This window comes from Leptonychotes weddellii, chromosome 1 (genome assembly GCF_054177405.1).
Source record: "Leptonychotes weddellii isolate Sample4059 chromosome 1, ASM5417740v2, whole genome shotgun sequence".
NCBI lineage: Eukaryota > Metazoa > Chordata > Mammalia > Carnivora > Phocidae > Leptonychotes > Leptonychotes weddellii.
The window spans coordinates 16,937,845-16,958,397 of NC_138369.1; the positions used below are offsets into that span (position 1 = coordinate 16,937,845).

Consider the following 20,553-nt stretch of genomic DNA (forward strand, 5'->3'; position numbering starts at 1 on the left):
AGAAACCACTTACTATGATGTTTTGGGGGTCAAACCCAATGCCACCCAAGAGGAATTGAAAAAGGCCTACAGGAAACTGGCCTTGAAGTACCACCCTGATAAGAATCCAAATGAAGGAGAGAAGTTTAAACAGATTTCTCAAGCTTACGAAGTACTCTCTGATGCAAAGAAAAGGGAATTATATGACAAAGGAGGAGAATAGGCAATTAAAGAAGGTGGAGCTGGTGGTGGTTTTGGCTCCCCCATGGACATCTTTGATATGTTTTTTGGAGGAGGAGGAAGGATGCAGAGAGAAAAGAGAGGTAAAAATGTTGTGCACCACCTCTCAGTAACCTTAGAAGATTTGTATAATGGTGCAAGAAGAAAACTTAGCTCTGCAGAAGAATGTGATTTGCGATAAATGTGAAGGCCGAGGTGGTAAGAAAGGAGCAGTCGAATGTTGTCCCAATTGCCGAGGTACTGGAATGCAAACAAGAACTCATCAGATAGGACCTGGAATGGTTCAGCAAATTCAGTCTGTGTGCATGGAGTGCCAGGGCCATGGGGAACAGATCAGTCCCAAAGATAGATGTAAAAGCTGCAATGGGAGGAAGATAGTTTGAGAGAAGAAGATTCTAGAAGTTCATATTGATAAAGGTATGAAGGATGGCCAGAAGATAACATTCCATGGTGAAGGAGACCAAGAACCAGGACTGGAACCAGGAGATATTATCATTATTTTAGATCAGAAGGACCACGCTGTTTTTACCTGGCGAGGAGAAGACCTTTTCATGTGTATGGACATACAGCTGGTTGAAGCACTGTGCGGCCTTCAAAAGCCAATATCTACTCTTGACAACCGAACCATCGTCATCACCTCTCACCCAGGTCAAATTGTCAAGCATGGAGATATCAAGTGTGTGCTAAATTAAGGCATGCCAACTTATCGTAGACCATATGAGAAGGGTCGCCTAATCATCGAATTTAAGGTAAACTTTCCTGAGAATGGCTTTCTCTCTCCTGGAAAAACTCCTACCTGAGAGGAAGGAAGTAGAAGAGACTGATGAAATGGACCAGGTAGAACTGGTGGACTTTGATCCAAATCAGGAAAGACGGCGCCATTACAATGGGGAAGCCTATGAGGATGATGAACATCATCCCAGGGGTGGTGTTCAGTGTCAGACCTCTTAATGGGGTCAGTGAGTAACACTGCTGGCATTTTATATGCAGTAGTGAATGAGTGAAGGACTATAATCATAGCTCACTACTTGCTATTGTTTTTGTTTTAATATTCAACTATAGTAGTGTTTTAAAAGTTAAATGAAGAATAAACTCAAATATAAAAGCTAAAAAAAAAAAAAAAAGAATTTGGTACTGCAGGTTTTTGCCTTAGATGGGCCATTGTGCCAGGTGAATGATTTTCTGTGTTTTCTCTAAGAAGACTGTCACCAGCCAATAGACTAGTCAGGGTTCAGGGAAACTTCTGTAGCCATTCACACCAACTGTCTCTTGTGGTATCTGCTCATTTACTTAATTCTGACTAGTTCCAAGATGAATAAAACTAAAGCCCTGGTCTTTGCCAGCTCCTTTAACTATGCCTGTGTTTGTCCCTTGTCAGATTGGTGGGATCCGGTTCCTGTATGATAACCTGGTTGAATCCCTGGAGAGGTTTAAGACCAGTAGTGGCTTTGGCTGTATCCTGGCCCACAGCATGGGTCTGGGGAAAACTTTGCAAGTGATATCCTTCATCGATGTCCTCTTCCGCCACACGCCAGCCAAAACCGTCCTTGCCATTGTGCCGGTAAGAGTTGGGGAAGGCATCATTTAGTCAGCCCTCTGAGGAGCTCTGGGTTAATGCCTTGCTGGGTACTGAAAAGCTCAATGAGCTCAACTTTGAGCTTCTTTCTTAAAACTCTTCCTGGACTTGGCTTTCTGACAGGTTAATACTCTTCAGAATTGGCTGGCAGAGTTCAACATGTGGCTTCCAGCTCCTGAAGCCCTTCCAGCTGACAACAAGCCTGAAGAAGTCCAGCCTCGCTTCTTTAAAGTTCACATCTTGAATGATGAGCACAAGTAGGTGGTCTACCTTCTCCTCTTTGCTCTTTCCTTTTAGACTTCTTCCCGGGGTCTGGATATCAAGGCAATCTATTTGCATATGAACCCTGTCTTCCCAGATTCTTTTTGGTTTCTCGATGTGCCCCCCACCCCTTATTACTCATTTCTTCCTCTACCTGGCTTTTCAGTAAAGTCAGTTAGGTAGCCTGGGAAATTTCTTATGTTCTGCTTGAAGATGCTTTTATATCCTGAAAAATACGCATATTTCGTCCTATTTTCCCAAGTGGATAGTAAAATTCAACATGACGAAATGAAAACTGTCCACCTCCTCTTAACTTTTCACCTTTTACATTTCTCTTTCTTAGAAGCCTAATCAACAGTCTCTTTTTAGCACTGATCTACAGTTGACCTTTAATGGTACAACTTTCAAGCTTTGAAAAGTGCAAACTTTTGTTTTAGATGTAAATAAAATTATTTATATTTCCATTTCATAAATTCAACTAAATTTCCCAAATTCTAAAGCTATTTCTTGGTTCAAGCCAGCTATCCATGTTATCCTTTCCCCTCGCTGGCATGGATAATTGAGAAGATAGCCTTTGTTTTCTGCAGAGGCTGCCTTTTGTGATGTTTGGTCACACACATCAAAATGAGGAGACTGTGAGTGGCCTCCTAGATGGTTGATCACCTGCTCTTGTTTCTTGGGTTTCAGGACCGTTTGTCCACATGCAGTTAATGAATTAGTCAGGGCTCAGTTGTTTAGGAGTAGAGGAACTGTGCTGAGTGTCATCTGGGCTCTGCTGCTCTTTCTCCTTTATTGCTTGTCCTTGGCTCTTTACTCACCAGGGCCCGGGCAGGTAAAATGCAGAATATTGTCCTTGCTTTTACTACCTTGTATTTATTATGGGAATAACTTGAAATTCTCTCTCAAACGTAGAATTGTAGCCATGCATGTATATCCAAGGGAGTTGTCACCTTTTTTTTTAAGAGATGGAGAGGGCGTGGGTGGGAGTGGAGGGAGAGAGAGAATCTTAAGCGGGCTTCACGCCCAGCACGGAGCCCAACACGAGGTTCAATCTCACAACCCTGAGACCATGACTTGAGCCAAAATCAAGAGTCAGACGCTTAACCAACTGAGCCACCCCGGCGTCCCAGGAGTTGTCACTTTTGCTTGCCTTGTGCCGTTGCACTTCTGTTTTTCTGCTGTGTAACTGTCATTGGTGACCCAGTCCATCCTCAGTGACATGAGCGTCTCTGGGATGCTGGGGAGTCCTTGGACAGCTGGCCAGCCACGGCGATGCCGCCACTTAATGTATATCAGCACGTCTCTGCTTGTGAGCAGTTCTTCCTGGGGAGCAGTGGAAGCAGTAATTTTTTCTCTGTTCACTCTTGCAGGACAATGGCAGCTCGTGCTAAAGTGATGGCTGATTGGGTGTCAGAGGGTGGGGTACTGCTGATGGGGTACGAAATGTACAGACTCCTCACCCTGAAGAAATCCTTTGCCACAGGTAGATCGAAGAAAACCAAGAAACGTTCTCACCCGGTCATCATTGATCTGGATGAGGAAGATCGACAGCAGGAGTTTCGGAGAGGTGGGCAGCCTATCCCTGGGATACCCTTAGGGGTGGTGTTTTAGGAGAAAGGAAATAGTGTCTGTAGTAGCACCAAGTGAAATTTGAAGGTTATTGATATGAGTTGTATTGTCACGTGCCAGAAATCTTGGTCCCTAAGATCGGTGGGATGACCTCCCCTGGCTCTCAGAAGGTGCTGCTTTCCTTGCCTGCTGTGGAATTCTGGGTGGGCCATGCACAGGCTGGCTCAAGGAGACTCCCCTGCCCATTTGGCCCTGTTTCTCTCACAGAGCAGCTGGGAGAGTGACTGTTCCCCTCACCTTGCCCTACAGGTGTTCTGGGATAGCATTAAGAAAATATTTATAAAGTATTTAAATCACTAGCATACAGTGTGGTAATAATATTATGAATTTATAAAAGAATTTACCTCTGTTTTTTTTAGGGAAAGCCATTCTTCTCATAGTTGTAGTTCTGTTTCCTCTTCTAAGGGGTTTTTGCCCATTTGGGGATGAAAGTTTTTTTTAGGTTCAGTGGCCATTTCATTTTATAGGTCTCTTCATCTGTAGATTGTTCTAGGTTTGCTTCTGTGGTAGAGCTGGGATGAATTTGCCATTTAGCAATGACTGGCAGGTAACTCCAGGAAGATTCTATCCTTTAGCTAACTCCCCACCAGCCAGCCTGCAGATGGTGCCAAGTCACTGATGAGGGTGAGAGCCGACTGCAGTGTCTGGATGATTCCCATCAGTCTCACCCAGACCCGTTTTTAATCCTAGTCTGGTACTCTGTAAAGTCACGCTCTCTGCTACCCAGTTGGCATAAGCCCTAGGAATGCAAGGTGTTTTACTTTTAGCCTAAAGGAAAAAAAAGCAAAAATAAGGAAAGGAAAGAGGGAAAAGAGATATTTACTGCAAGAGTCAATAGTCCAGGTTGCCATGTCACACCAAATGCGCAGGAGCCTGGATGTTGGCTCCCTTTCACTAATGGGGGCTGACTCTTGCTTTCCTGCTTCCTTCATTTCTTCTGTCTCCTCCAGGGTGCACCCCTACTTCTCATATTGTTGACTAAGAGCAGGCCCTCTCACCCTCTGACTCCGGATCCTCTTCCCTCCCTAGAGTTTGAGAAGGCCTTATGCCGCCCTGGCCCTGATGTGGTGATTTGTGACGAGGGACACCGCATCAAAAACTGCCAGGCCAGCACCTCACAGGCCCTGAAGAACATTCGCTCTCGCCGTCGGGTGGTGCTGACCGGGTACCCCCTGCAGAACAACCTCATTGAGTACTGGTGCATGGTGGACTTTGTTCGCCCAGACTTCCTCGGCACCCGGCAGGAGTTCAGCAACATGTTTGAGCGCCCTATCCTGAACGGACAGTGTATTGACAGCACGCCTCAGGATGTCCGCCTAATGCGGTACCGGAGCCATGTCTTGCACAGCCTCCTGGAGGGCTTTGTGCAGAGGTGAGCCATCTTTAGGGCCCTGTCTTTTGAATCCTCAGAGAGACCTTGGTGTAATGGGCATGCAGAGCTTTCCCAAAGGGGAACTGTTACAACAGGAGGGTCCCTTCTTAGTGGGTGATAGTAAAACTTCCCTTTTAATGAGTAGCTTTTCCTGAATAGCACACAAATGATGGATAGCTGCTGTTTCAGTCCTCTGAAAGTTTGGCCTAGAAGTGCTTCCCTCAGAAGTTAATCTTTAAAGTTTCTAGAGATACCTGCCACCTGCTTACTTGCTGAGAAGCAAAAGAGAGCTAGCCTTCTGCTGACTTAGTGAAAACACAGAAGTGCTGGTTCTCGGGGCATGGCCTCACCAGTTTTAGCATCTCAGTGGATGTAGATAGGGTAGTCTAAAGCAATCCCCTTGTTTTTCCTTGTTAAGACGGTATGTGTGCAGAAAGCTTAGAGAAACAGCCCTGAATCTGGGTAGGAACCTGAAGTTTCCAATCTCTGCCACCCAGTCCTCTTTGCTCTAGTTCTTATCCTTAAAATGAGTTTCCTCTGAGGGTCACTAAACCAATCCTCATTATTGCAAGGCTGCTGTGAATGTGGAGATCCTCAAGAGGAGATGTGGCAGAAATGCAGAGTTCTTTTGTTTTCCTGCACTGACCCATCCTGGCCACACAGGCTTGACAATTCTGATCTCTGCCTTTGTAGGAGAGGCCACACTGTGCTGAAGATTCATCTCCCTGCCAAGGAAGAAAATGTAATCCTGGTGCGGCTCTCGAAGATCCAGCGAGATTTGTACACACAGTTCATGGACCGCTTCCGAGACTGTGGTAGCAGTGGCTGGCTGGGGCTGAACCCCCTTAAGGCTTTCTGCGTGTGCTGCAAGGTATGTTGAGGCCTCAGGGAATACTGACATATGGGTGAAGGGTGCACATGGTCCCAAGGGAGTTATTTCTGCTGGGAGTCCTTGATAAAGGAAGAATAAAGTGAGAGAGGCCACCTTTGGTTGGCTGCATCAGAGAATAGGGGTCCCCAAGGAGAGATGTGCCAGTGTGTGCTGCACAGTTCCTAGGGGGGGTGCTAGTCATAGCCTAAGATATAATTGGTGCTCCTTGCGGTTGTGCAGTTCATTTGAACAACTTGTACCAAATTTAAGAGATCACTTCCTTTCTCACTGATTTTTTTCCCTTGCAAAGAAGGGGTAATGGAAGAACATTGTAGGGCAGTTTTTGACTGCTAGTGTAATCAAGATTCAAGAAATATATAGCTTAGACAAGTTGTTGGGGTACCTTCTGTTTGATTCTGTGTTTAATGAGATTGAGATCTCTTTCATCCTGATAATGCTTGAGATGGTTTGAGGACAGAAGGGCCCAGGTATCTTTAGCACTAAGCTTCATGAACAGGTGAGCATTTTAGCACATCTTTAGTATGTGCTCCCTGTTGCGTAATGAGGGACCTGTTTCTTTGACAGCTCTCAGCCAACCTATTGGGTATTATTCCCCATTGACCACGGCTTTAATAAGTCAGCTGAAGGTGTGTGTCAGGGGACAGATGGGATTTCAAAATGGTTTTTTTTTTTTTGTAGCTATAGTCCTAGACCAGGGCCAGGAAGCTACAGCAGACATGGTCTTTGAGGATGCTACAGTGCCAACGTGCCCTTCCTGTCCCCCCCCACCCCACCCCTCTGGTCCCCCGCACCCCGGGATTTCTCAACTCCTGCCAGAAATAGTCCCTGAAATGACTTCTGGTTGGTCATCTGTAAGTCAGATACATTTGTCCATAGGGAGAGATTAGTCTTGTTTCATATAGTAGTCGGCTGTAGCCACGCAAAACGGGAACATTATTATTCTTATTTAAATAAGAAAGCAAGGCTTTTGACATAGCCTTTCTGATTATGTACCAAACATATGGGCATGCCCACTGGTAGGAACTCTTCCACTCGTGTTATGGCGATCACATTTGGTTAGTTAAAATGAATGTGTAGGCTCTTTGGCTATGAGGGGGTTGGAGATGCTTTGATTTTTGATGTGACAGTGTATGCTGTGGGAGGTGTGTGTTTGAGCAAGTGCATGTTTCCAGACTCCCTGGGATACCCTTAGACTGTTCTCTGCCCTGTGCCACTTCTCCTTTAACTTGAACCTCAGATCTGGAATCACCCGGATGTGCTATATGAAGCCCTTCAGAAGGAGAGTCTGGCCAGTGAGCAAGACCTAGATGTGGAAGAGCTTGGCTCAGCGGGGACTAGTGCCCGCTGCCCGTCACAGGGAACAAAAGGCAAGGGGGAGGACAGCACCTTGGCCTCCTCAATGGGAGAGGCAACCAACAGCAAATACCTACAGGGGGTTGGCTTCAACCCTTTCCAGGAGCGCGGCAACAACATTGTCACATATGAATGGGTGAGTCAAGCAGATCCTTCTGTGCCCATAAACCACTGCTGAGAATGGTACAAATCCTAGGTGGGGAAAGGGTGGGGGTTGCACAGTGTACTGTACTGCCAAGGTCTCTGCGGGGGATTATAAAGTTGTCCATGAGCTTCTGCTTTGGGAGGAGTGAATTTTATATCTAGTGTTCTGGCATGGACCTGCTGTAAGCTGCCTCATTTCTCTCTTGCAGGCCAAGGACCTTTTGACTAATTACCAGACTGGGGTCTTAGAGAACTCTCCCAAGATGGTACTGCTTTTCCACCTGATTGAGGAAAGTGTGAAGCTTGGGGACAAGATTCTCGTGTTCAGGTAGGAAGAGAAATTCCCCTATGACATCATGTATCTGTAGTAGAGTGACACAGCCCCTACAGAGTGAGACCGTCTGGGGTCGCCACAACTCCCCCTACTTTTTTTTCTTCATGCATCTGCAGCCCAGTGCTTCTTGTGAGGACCTTCTTGCATTTCATCTCTTTCTTGGAGTTTCTTATTTTGCCCAATGTGATTTCTCTGCAGAGAACAATTTAAACATTAGGGAATACTGACATCAGAGGTGATAGTCTAATCCTTCAAATTATGGCCCAGGTCAGATCTGGCCTGTGGCCTGCCTGAGAGCTAGTTTTTACATTTTTTTTTTTTTTAAGATTTTATTTATTTATTTTAGTTAGAGTGTGCGTGTAAGCAAGCTGGGTGGTGGTAGGGCAGCCAGAGGGGGAGGGAGAGGGACAAACAGACTCCCCACTAAGCATGGAGCCCAACGTGGGGCTCACTCTCACGACCCTGAGAGCCAAAAGAGAGACCTGAGCCAAAATCAAGAGTCAGACATTTCAACCAACTGAGCCACCTAGGCACCTAGTTGTTATATTTTTAAAGGGTTTTTTAAAAAAAGAAGAAGAAGGGCGCCTGGGTGGCTCAGATGGTTAAGCGTCTGTCTTCGGCTCAGGTCATGATCTCAGGGTCCTGGGATCGAGTCCCGCATCAGGCTCCCTGCTCCTTGGGAGCCTGCTTCTCCCTCTGCCTTTCTCTCTCGCTCTGTCTCTCATGAATAAAAAAAAAAAAAAAAAAAAAAAGAAGAAGAAGAATATTTGACAGATTGTATGTGGTCTACACAGCCTAAAAATATTTACTATCTGGCCCTTTACAGAAAACATTTGCTGACTTCTGGTCTAATGTGCTTCGGTCTTTCCCCAGCCTTTATTTTTATTTTTTTTAATTAAAAGATTTTTGTGGGGGCACCTGGCTGGGTCAGTCAGTAGAGCATGCAGTTCTTACTTTCAGGGTTTTAAGTTCAAGCCCCACGTTGGGTGTGTAACTTACTTTAAAAAAAAATTATTTGTTTATGTATTTATGTATTTATTTTTATGCTTTGTGTATAAAGTCAAATAAGTAATGTGATTTGTTCCAGAGTCACATTCTCAGTCTGGCCAGAACTGTGATGTCCATCAAGACCTGACTCCTCAGGGAAACAGATATAAAATTGATTGTTTTTTTTGTTGTTGTTCTGACTAGATTATGCTCCAATGAGAGCTAAATGGCAGGAGCCTGGCTTGGGAGCCTCGCAGAGTGAGGGTTTCCATGGGTGACACACTTTGAGAGGATACCAGTGATTCTAACTAGGGGAGTCTAGTGTTCCATTTCAAGTTATCACTTCTGAGGAGACTGCCTCTCTGTATAACTTGAAAGTAGCCAAGTGATTCTGTCTCCTTAGTAAGACCCATAATATTGATTGTGACCTATAATTAGATCTTATGTATATTCATGTAATGTTAGTTTTTAAAGCTGATGCTGTTTGTTACTATGCACTGAGCTAAACCCCAGAATTTTTCAGTTGAGGAAGTAATAGGGTAGCAGATTTAGTGGGGTGCTGACAATAAGTGTATAGATGACTCTGCTCCCATTATGAGCTAGGGAGAACACCCTTGGTGGTTCTTTGTGGGGTTACCTCTCATGGGGTACAGGTTCTGGAAGCTCCCACTGTCAGAAGGCTGCACATGATGGTGAGCCCATTGGGGAACAAGATTCCCTTGGGTCTGAGAGCCTTCTGAACCAAATGTTGTTCCTTCCAGCCAGAGCCTTTCCACCTTGGCTCTCATCGAGGAGTTCCTAGGGAAACGAGAAGTGCCCTGTCTACCTGGTGCTGATGGGCAAGGAGTACAGAAGTGGGTTCGAAACGTCAGCTACTTCCGTGAGTTCATTGCTGCTTTGTTGCTGGAGTCTTGGCAGGGTCTCCTTAAGGGTTCTCTTTCTTTCTCTGCCTTTTTATCTTCTACTCTGTTCTCCATCAAATGCATAGGAGTATCTGGAGTAGCCAAGGAGCAAGGAGATATTGAGAGCAAGCTGCTGTGTGTGAGGCATTATACTAGGGGCTGGGAAGCTTGGGCAAGATAGGGGAGATCCGAGAAGTAGAAGGCATAAGCCTTGTCTTCATCTGACAACTCCAGGACAAATACAAAGTAGCACTGGTCGAGTGCCCTAACAGGTTCTAAGGAGAACAGAATCATTGCGGGGAGGATGGTTGGAGAAGGCTTCCTGGAGGAGGTGGAACTTGCAGTAGACTTGCAAAGATGGGGAGAATTTAAATATATAGAGTTAGTGTGGCCCAAAGGTCATTCTAGGAAGGAGCAGAGTGAATATAAATAAGCTCAGATCATGCATTCTCTATAGTGGAGATAGTGTCCCTAAAGGGGTGAAAATTAGTTCTTGAGGGGACAAATTTTTTTTTTTAACTTTTCAAAAGTATAGAGCACAATAGGCATGCAGTAAATAAACATATACAGTATATCTGTGGTATTTAAAAATTCTTGAGGGTAATGTTGATTGGGGGAAAAATGTATAAAAAGGCTCCTTAAGAGGGCAGTAATGAAAAACAAAAGTTGAGAAATACTAACTTCAGGTGCTTACTGTCCAGATACTGACATTTGGGCCATATAATTCTTTTTGTAGGGAGGCTGACCTGTGCATTGTAAGATGTTTAGCAGCGTCCCTGGTCTCTACTCATTAGGTGGCAGTGGCATCCACCTAGTGATAACCACCAAAAATGTCTCCACACATTGCCAGATGTCCCCTGTAGGATGTGGGGGCAGGGATATCACCCTTGTTGGGAAGCACTGGCCTAAAGGTAGTATTTAGAGAATGGAGGGACAGGGGCTAGTAGGAAGACCCCCAGCACAGGGTCTAGCCCACAGCCTTGTGTTGACTATAGGCTTGCCCAGTCAGTCAGTGCTGAGCTGTGCTTGGAAATTGTGGGAACTCAGGTTGGAAAGGTAGGTTGGGTGTCAACTGAGAGAGCTTCTAGTACCAGGCAATTAAACTAAGGCTTCCTATAACGGTAGCAATCCAGTTCTCCATGTGGTGTTTCATCTCCTTAGTTTCGCCCTTTTCTCTGGGGTGACAAATGTAGCCCCCCTCCTCTCTTATTCATGCTTCTTCTTAACTGAAGGTTACTTTTTCTTCTTCCTTTGAACTTCCCTCTTTTCAACCATATGCCCCGTCCCACTGCTCCAGATCTATTCCTTTTAATGTCTCCTTAGAGCAAGTTCTTAATCATAGGAGCTTGTAACAATGCAAATTCCTGATGGAGGGACATCATCCATATCAAAACAGAACTCTTGCTCCTTCTGCACTCACCAGGATTTACAGGTCTGAGGCAGAGAGGTCACCCTGAGCCAGTGTTTACCGAGCTTCCCTATTTAGGGTGATTCTTCTTATGCCCCCTGAAGTCTAGGAACCCTGGCCTTAGAATTGACCTAAAATACTAAAGGGAGAAACATAGTTTATAATTCTTGTTGCACATGGGGGTATTTTTAATTATAGGTGTCTGGGTCTCACTGTAAACCCATGGAATGTCCAGGGGAGTGGAATCTGGGTATTGTAGTGTATTTGTTTCTTTCGTTTTTAAAACACATTTGCCCAGTGATTTTGCTGTGTACCCCTGCCCTCATCTGTCCATTTCGTGTGGTTTTTCTTCTCTCCTAGGGCTAGATGGTAGCACCCCTGCCTTTGAGAGGGAGCGGCTCATTAATCAGTTCAATGATCCCAGCAACCTCACCACCTGGCTGTTCCTTCTGTCCACAAGGTGAGTGGATCCTGAGAGGGGAGGTCAGAGGGCTGTGTTCAGGGCAGTTGGTCACATAGGCAGATACCCAAAGACTCATCAGAGTTCTGTCAGAAGAGATCTGCTCAGGTATGTGACTTGTTTTTGAGGTCAGAGAGGAGACCCCAAAATGAAGTTGTGTTAGGAGGGTAATCGTGATAGTGTCATGAAGTTCTTTGAGACCTTCATTAATAATGGGCATAATTAGCTTTTTCTCTCAGGAGTGTTCTGAGCCTTAGATGATGTGATTAATGTGAAAGTGCTTTAAAAAGTGGAAAGTGTAAAAAAAAAAAAAAGGTAGAAAGTGTAATGTAACTGTAAAAGACTGATGGTAGTAATATTTGTCATGCCAAGCAGTTTGAAGGCTGTGCTGCTTTCTGCCATCACAGTGCCCTTGATGGGTATGAACTAGTCATTTTCCAAGGCTGGTAGACTAAACACACCAGAAACATCTGCATGCAGACGTCTCCCTTCAAGTGACATTACTCTGTGGCCAGGATGCAGGGGCCTTACCCATTACAGAGGAGTGGAGAGTGGGTTTTCTTTCTGAGCTGGTAGATACTTCTGTGTTGGATTTTCAGGGCATATTTTTCAGTGCTTGAGGAATGTACTGTTCATCGGCAGGACAGTAGAATCCTCCAATGTGTTGTGCTTAGGACAAAGGAGGTAATACTGGGGCAGGAGTCACAGAGTGAAACCAATTTAAAATCTGTCTTTAATAACTAAAAGTTCTGTGATTGTTGGCTTGTGTTTTAAAGGGCCGGGTGCTTGGGTGTGAATCTGATCGGTGCCAACCGAGTGGTGGTGTTTGATGCTTCCTGGAACCCTTGCCATGATGCCCAGGCAGTATGTCGGGTATACCGTTATGGCCAGAAAAAGCCCTGCCACATTTATCGCCTTGTGGCTGATTTCACCCTTGAAAAGAAGATCTATGACCGTCAGATTTCCAAGCAGGGCATGTCAGGTGGGGCATCTTTCAGGCTCAATACTATCCTTATTGTGTCAGTGGTGGGAGGAGAGGGGCAGGCTATGGGAACACAGGTAGGCTTTGAATCACAGAAAGCAGTTCCTCCCATCTCATTCCGATTCAAATAATTGCTTTAAGGGGCCCCTGAGTGGCTCATTTGTTAAGCGTCTGCCTTCTGCTCAGGTCATGTTCCCAGGGTCCTGGGATCGAGCCCCGCGTCGGGCTCTCTGCTCCGCGGGAAGCCTGCTCCTCCCTCTCCCACTCCCCCTGCTTGTGTTCCCTCTCTCTCTTTGTCTCTCTCTGTCAAATAAATAAATAAAATCTTTAAAAAAGAAAAAAAAAACAATTGCTTTAAGATGGGGTTGACCTCAACTTGTCGAGGACAGGTATAATGAAAAGAGCTGAGCTAGGTGTACAGGTTTCTTTTTTGGTATTTCCATTTCACCAGGGCCTCGCACCTGGTCTTTGACTTTGAAGTATGGGATAGCCTGAGGTAGTTTAGATATCAGTGACAATTATGCCCCCCACAACCTCTCTCTCTGCCAATCTTCGTAGCTGTGCTTTTGTAGTCTTCTCAGCCGTGTAGTGACTTTCTCCGTGTCTTCTCCCTTCTAGATCGAGTGGTAGATGATCTTAATCCAATGCTGAACTTTACCCGGAAAGAGGTGGAGAACCTACTGCACTTTGTTGAGAAGGAGCCAGCTCCCCAAGCATCCTTGAACATAAAGGGGATCAAGGAGCCAGTCCTGCAACTTGCCTGTCTGAAGTACCCTCACCTCATCACCAAGGTGAGAACCTGGAGGGAGGCTTATCTGAGGTTTTGTTTCATGCAGAGGACTTAAACTAAGCTGATTCTTCTCCTTGCCACATGCAGTCCCCCAACCACCTATTCCCACCCCAGTCTTGTCCTAGGAGTGCTCAGCTCAGCTATGTGGAATAATTTGGCCAGTGTGAGTTTTTCCTAGCAGAAAGAAGGGGGAAAATTGTAGAAATGTAGTCTGTTAATTCTCTGAACGCTCCCATCCTTTTGATATAGAAGGCAGACTTGGGTTTTGTAAAGGTGTGGCTGGGTTAGAGTTGTGAATTATACTTTTGACAAAAAGACAGTAAACCTGCCTGTGTGTCTGTGAGCAGGCTCTTTGCAAGTGCTGGAGATAGCCTTTTTTGTTTTCAGAGAAAGCCTCATTGTATTTCAGTCATGTTGGCACAAAGAGTGGTAATTAAATCAACATCCTCCTGTGTCCCCAGGAGCCTTTTGAGCATGAGTCATTGCTCCTTAACCGAAAGGATCACAAGCTGACCAAGGCTGAGAAAAAAGCAGCAAAGAAAAGCTATGAGGAAGACAAGCGCACATCCGTCCCCTACACCCGCCCATCATATGCGCAGTATTACCCTGCCAGTGACCAGAGCCTGACCAGCATCCCTGCTTTCAGTCAGAGAAACTGGTGAGTCACTGAAATGGGAGGAAGGTCTGCTGCTGGGCCAGGCCCAAACCATTTGACTGGTTCTGTTTTTAAACAAAGGGAAAGCCTACAACTTGCTCGTTGGCTGTTGTGAACTGACAGGTTCTGCTCTTGGATGAGGTGCCGAAGCAGTTCAGCAGCCCTGGTGTTTTAAGTAGTGGCTCTGGCTGGAAGAGTGAGCCACTGGCCTTGTGCCTTAGAAGAGTCTTTCTGAACTCCTGGAGAAGGTGCAGCTTTCTAAGACACAGAGGCCCAACCCTCCCACACAGCTGCCTTCATATCCATAGTGCCTTGGGCCTAGATCTTGCTTAAGCAGTGAAGTTCAAGGGTGAAGGCCAAGTCTTTTGTGAGTCCTGGATTGCAGTCAAGGAATTCTCCTACTCTTAATGGGATTTGATTCCGTGGTTGTGCCACGATCCTGAGGAAAAAAATCTTTTTCTTGAGTACAACTTCTAGAACTGTTCAGAGTATGAACACGTTGGAAGCCAATTGCTGAGTGAAGAGAGAGGCTCTTTGTAAGAAATTACCTTTATCTATGTTTAAATTTTTTTTTTCATTTCAAGACAAAGTACCTCATAGGCCTTACCAGATTAGCTGCCTGATTGAGTGGTTTGTTTAAAAATTTTTTTATTATCTTGAATTAAAGATTATTATTTTATTTGAGGGGGATTTAAAACTTTTTTCTTTTTTTAAAAAAGATTATTTATTTGAGAGAGATTGAGCAAAAGCAGAGCATGTGAGAACTGGGGCAGAGGGAGAGGGAGAAGCAGGCTCCTGGCTGAGCAGGGAGCACGATGTGGGGCTCGATCCCAGGACCCTGGGATCATGACCTGAGCCGAAGGCAGACGCTCAACCGACTGAGCCACCCAGGTGCCCTAAAGCTTTTTTCTTATGAAGATTCCATGTTAAAAAAAAACAAAACAACCTGATAAATGAGATTCTAAAGGAGCTGAAACCATGTAAATTTTATGGAAGACTCTAATATTTGGTGAGTAAATTTGCTACTTTTTAAGTATAAGTTGCTTTCAAGAAAAACGTTATTCTATTTCAAAGCCTTCATACTTTATTTCTGTGTCATTTTCCAGGATACTGTTGCCTGGGAATGTTCTCCTTTCTTGTCCTCCACCCCTTTTGTTCTCTTTTCTGGCCTTTCCCATGTAACAACAGGAATGGACAAAGCCTGAACTCAGTGGGAGAAAAGCCATGTTGGGGGAAGATGTGACAAATGGGCTGGTCTCTGAGGCGATGTCAGCTCCTTTTCTGGTCCAGCTCTGGCCCCGTGGGAGGCACTAGCCTCTCATAATACTTGATGAGACATACTATGATCCTGCTGATTCCTCATCCCATCTGGGTGTATGTGAGGAGGGTTTCCTGCCCAATTTCCTCGCTTCAGCTCCTCCAGAGTAGGGGGCTTGGGCTGGGTTCCTGTTTTCCTGACTTTTACCCTGATTTGACTTTGGATCCTGGGGAGAGTCCCACTGACATCTGACCAGAGCCCCTACCTCCTGAAAAGCCACCCTGGGCAGATTGAGGAAAAGGGACCCAGACGTGGTGAACTTGGGGTCCTATGTGGCCTATCTGGGAATGTGGGAGTCCAGACAGGGCCCAGAGGGCTGCCCAAAGGTGCCTATAGCAACCTCAGAGCAATGTTCTTCAGTCAGGTAAGGAAGAATATACCAATCCAAGGAAGTTCTCCCCTAAAACTAAAGACCAAAGGCACGAAACTTCAGAGAGCTTATAGAAAAAAAATCTTAAATCAGGAGTAGCTTTCTCAAGGTACCAACATCCAGTTGAAAAGAAAGTGGAGAATGAGGAGTGCGTCACTGACCATTTGGCATGCTGGCATAAGACATGCACAGCCAGTGTGCTCAGGCTGGCGATGGCCACGTGCCATTCAGAAGCCTGGATTCTGTGAACAGCTTTTTCGTGGCCACTGCTTTTGTGGTAGTCATGACTTAGAGGGGCACTTTGGACACTGGCCCCTGGAGGAGCCCAATGAAAGGTAATATGGAAGAGAGAGAGGTGTCTGCATTACTTATAGAAACTTGAGGTTCCAGAGAGTAAAGATGGTTGAAGTTGGACAGATGCTCTCTCAAGATCACCTGAATGTATGGCATCACGTGGCCCTTTTTACTTGGGTGAGGGGGAAAATTCCACCTATTTGTCTTCAACTTGGCATGCACTGTGTTCTGAAGAACTTTTCCTCCCTTATTGCATCTTTACCTCTTCCTAACTTCCCTCAAGGACTAATTCCTAATGTATATAAACAGTCCAAATTCTAAAGGAGTAAATGTCACCTCACATCTCCAAAAAGGTATTATTCCACCAACATCTGATTCTTCTTAGAATCTAAGAGGTTTTATCCCTTGCTGCCATTTGATCTTGGTCCTGCCCCTAGTCTCCTTTTGAACTGGCCATACTCTGCAGGTTCTTTGATCCTTCTCAGCAGCAAGTGAGGCTGTAGAATGGGGGAATCTGGAGAAGCTCTCCAGCCTTTGCAGAACAGTAAGTAAGGGCTCTTCTGCCAAACTCTTAGTGTGTTTGTCCTTCCCTCACAGGCAGCCAACACTGAAGAGTGATGAGAAGCCTGTGGCCAGTGTTCGTCCTGTGCAGTCCACTCCCATCCCCATGATGCCCCGGCATGTCCCACTGGGAGGCAGTGTAAGCTCTGCCTCCAGCACAAATCCAGCTATGAACTTCCCGATCAACTACCTGCAGCGTGCGGGGGTCCTTGTGCAGAAGGTGGTCACCACAACAGGTTGGGAACTCCTAGGTCCTCTTCCAGGGCTGCCTGTCCCTTTACTTTGTTCATTCAGGAAGTATTTATTAAACACCTTTTGTGTTCTGGGCCTCACTACGTTAGCACTGTGGGTAAAAATAGAGAAGATAGTCCCTGATCTTGAGGAATTTGCATTCTAATGGAATATCTTAAGAATTATAACACTGGGTTATAGTACTGGGTTTTCTTAAATGTGATATGTGGGATAGACTGTGAGCACTGCAGAGATTATGGAAATGTCACTGGGACACAGGGTTGGTCTGAGAGAGGTGTGAATGTGTTGAGTCCTGCCTGACTATAGGGTCAGCTGGGTATAAAGGATGACTGTCAACCTCCCTACTTAATTAGAAGACCTGAAAGTCACTTGCTTCTTTCTTTGTGAGTTTGATACAGGTTGAGCATAGTGGGCCTGTGGTAGGAGGCTGGCAGCCTGTCTGTCTCTGCGATTGGTTCTGTGATTCAGGGTAATTGGGAAGGAAAGCATTTCGTGGAGCTGTGTTTCATCGTATTAGCTAGAAATATTCATGGTACATAAATTTTAATAAAAATATCTTGTTTTTTTGAGTATGAAAATAATGTGGGTCCATTGCAAAATCATTGTGAAATGGGCAAAAACAAAAAGAGAGCCTCTTGAGATCCTACTTCTCTGCTGATTCTTGAACATACTTTTTATTCTTTAGTTAGGTGTGGAGTAATGCCAGCAAGGAAGAGGATGAGGCCACTTTTGGGGCCTAAAGTGATGTGGAGCTGATGGATGCAGATAGCTTAGGGGGGAAGAAAATAAACAAACATAGAAATAACCATCTGAACTAGAACTTTCTCCAAATTAAAACTCTATGAATTTTTAATTAAACGAAAGGAAATTGATCAGAAAGATGATTGGATTTCTAAAAAGTTTCTCGTTTTCCTAGTATTCTTAGCTAGACAGCTGCGAGAGGAGGCCCTGCTTGCCCCATCCTCCTTGGTTCAGACCTCCACTCTACTGAGAGGCTTTAGGGAAGCCACTGAGGAACAGGGGTGGATGTGGACTTTGCATCTTCTTTCCCTCTCAGTCAGGTAATCTAAATCTGAGGTCTCTGTCTTCACTAGATATTGTTATTCCTGGACTCAACAGCTCCACAGATGTACAGGCAAGAATTAATGCTGGTGAGAGCATCCACATCATCCGTGGGACAAAAGGTGAGAGCCTAAGATGCCCATCCTCTACCTTTGGTTCAGAGTGTGGGGCTGAGAAGCAGAAGAAATATATATGGCTTGAGCTGGAGGAAGGATAGGAATTATCCTATAGAGTGTCACATGTAGGAGAAGCATGAGAAAAAGACATTTCTAGGAGCTTAGCAGAGTGGGGGTGGGCCCAAAAGAGATTTGTCAGTGGCTTAAAAGAAGAGAGTTAGGGTCCGTGCATTCCCATATTTACCATTGTTTTTATGGAGAATCTTGAGGTGGGTTTGGATAGACACTGTGTTTTGTGTCAGTCTCAGCCTGTTGATAGTGATGCTATCAGCTAGAAGTTCCTCACCACTCACCTAGTAATTGTGGCAAGTCCCCACAGACATTTGTCAGAGCCAGTGTCATGGCTGGACTGGCACTTGTGGTTCTTACTATGATTGCAAGATGTTACCTCAGCTAAACCATCAGTGAACTTTGAAAAAATAAAGTTTATTACTCACAGATCCTGGAGGGTACATAGCACCCCAGGGCCACACAGTGAGGTGATGGGTAAAGAGAGAGAGAGAGGGAGAGAAGACTTGGGGCTCTGTTAGAGTCCAGGAATTGGGGTGGTTAGAGTTCTATGGGTTTACTCTTCATTGGTGAATTTAAAACATAAGAGCTGGAATTAGGGCATGGGAAGGGAAAAGCAGGGTCCCTCGAGGTTCAGTTTTCTGGATTACTCTGGGATTTCTCCCCTCCAAGTACTAACCAGGCCCGACCCTGCTTAGCTTCCGAGATCAGACGAGATCGGGCGCGTTCAGGGTGGTATGGCCGTAGACTACTCTGGGATTTCTAAAAGGGGAACTTCATGGATGGGGACAGCCTGGTTCCTTATCTAGTTGTTTAGCTAGTAGATGTGTCATATAGGTGCAATTTGTTTATTCGAGATAGATACCTTAACCATCAAAAGCTTAGTGCCTGGCATTTAAACTACACACAGGGAGACCAAAAGTGGAGGGAAGGAGCTGTGGAATGGATTATAAACTAACATGTATATTATTGTGTCATCTTACCTACTTGCTCAGAGTCGGGTGGAGGTCTCCAACTAGGAAGTGTGTTGGGTGGATGAATTAGTGTATGTGGGTTGCATGACAGATATTTTGAGTGTGGTAATTTAAGATTTATTTATTTATTTTAGAGAGGGGTGGGGGAGGAGCAGAGGGAGATGGGGAGAGTCCTAAGCAGACTGCCCGCTGAGTGTGGAACCCAGTGCAGGGCTCGATCCCATGACCCTGAGATCACGACCTGAGCCAAACCAAGAGTTGGATGCTTAACCAACTACACCAGCCAGGCGCCCCTTGAGTGTAGTAATTTAAAAAGTCTGCTGCCTGTGGCCCCTTACAGAGGGAGATGAGATTGCTGGGATGAGAATTCTGGACTGGACATTGTCAGGATGTAATCTGAGCCTATCGTTCATATCATCCTTTACTGTATGAGGCTCCCTGAGGTTCTTTGTTTAGCAAGGAGATTTTACCCTAGCCTCTGTTGGGTCAAAGTACCTTTAGGCTCAGGGAAAAGATGCCATGAAGCACATGACACACAGAGATTATACCCAGCCCCCTTACTAGGCTCTTCCTAGCCTACAGCATGGGTTAGCAAACTATGGCCCATGGGCCAAATCCTGCCTGCTTCCTGTTTCTGTACCTGTGAGCTAAGCATGGGTTACACATTTTCAATTAGTTGGAAAAAAAAAAGAATAATATTTTGTGGAACCTGAAAATTATATGAAATTCACATTTCAGTGTCGGTAAATAAAGATCTTTGGAGCACAGCCAATCCCAGCTGTTTTCATGCTATAGTAGCAGAGTTGAGTGGTTGCAACACTTTGGCCCACAAAGGCAAAAATATTTGCTCACTGGCCCTTTAAGAAAATGTTTGCTGACCTCTGACTTAGAGGCAACACTGACCTTCCAGGAGATTGATCAAAAGACAGAGAAGGTAGGTTAGTGCCCTGTGGGAATAGAATGCTGGTCTTGAATTATTCTTACCAAGGGAGAAAAGGGTGTTGAGGCAATGAGGCTCTTTCCTCCCAGATCAAGAGGAGGACCCTTGCCAGAGTACTTTGCCCAGAACCAAGGCAGCCAACTTACTCTCTCTCCCAGCATCCCATTTATTTCCTCCATTGCATTAACCTTTCCCAGTATTTTCTGGCATCATTGTCTGTCTCCTCCCCATGAGACAGGGCCCTTTTCTGTCTGTGTTCTTCAGTGTTTAGGACAATGCCTCATATGTGGTAATTGTGCCCTGTTTGTGGAATGAATGAATAACATCGGGTCCACAGCTCAGCCACTACACTTGTCATTTCAGGGGTCTTGAGAGAGGGTGTGAGACCTAATTTTATAGCTGTTTCCCAGCCCATGGTGCCTAAGCCTGGAGTTTCCCAGAGTTGGCTGATTGCATGTTGGCTCCTAGCAGTCTTCCTCCTGTTTTCTTCTTAGGGACGTACATCCGCACCAGTGACGGGCGGATCTTTGCTGTCCGGGCAACTGGCAAACCGAAGGTCCCGGAAGATGGTCGGATGGCTGCTTCAGGTATAGTGGCTTTTACTTTCTATTGACCTACACGGCACATTTTTGT

General features: G+C 45.4%; 1 protein-coding gene and 1 pseudogene across 1 annotated transcript in view; both read left to right on the top strand.

The window, feature by feature from the left end:
* Positions 1–20,553, top strand: part of RAD54L2 (RAD54 like 2) — a 108,472-nt gene that overhangs the window by 83,909 nt on the left and 4,010 nt on the right. Inside the window, exons 6-21 of the mRNA XM_081805680.1 lie at positions 3–151; positions 1,547–1,780; positions 1,919–2,052; positions 3,427–3,623; positions 4,715–5,057; positions 5,751–5,928; positions 7,187–7,438; positions 7,656–7,774; positions 9,529–9,647; positions 11,438–11,537; positions 12,314–12,519; positions 13,138–13,310; positions 13,771–13,967; positions 16,544–16,743; positions 17,854–17,943; positions 20,415–20,507. Coding sequence (XP_081661806.1) covers positions 3–151; positions 1,547–1,780; positions 1,919–2,052; positions 3,427–3,623; positions 4,715–5,057; positions 5,751–5,928; positions 7,187–7,438; positions 7,656–7,774; positions 9,529–9,647; positions 11,438–11,537; positions 12,314–12,519; positions 13,138–13,310; positions 13,771–13,967; positions 16,544–16,743; positions 17,854–17,943; positions 20,415–20,507 — 2,784 coding nt within the window. The remainder of the gene's footprint in view (positions 1–2; positions 152–1,546; positions 1,781–1,918; positions 2,053–3,426; positions 3,624–4,714; positions 5,058–5,750; positions 5,929–7,186; positions 7,439–7,655; positions 7,775–9,528; positions 9,648–11,437; positions 11,538–12,313; positions 12,520–13,137; positions 13,311–13,770; positions 13,968–16,543; positions 16,744–17,853; positions 17,944–20,414; positions 20,508–20,553) is intronic.
* On the top strand, positions 7–1,324 carry LOC102732750 (dnaJ homolog subfamily A member 1 pseudogene; annotated as a pseudogene).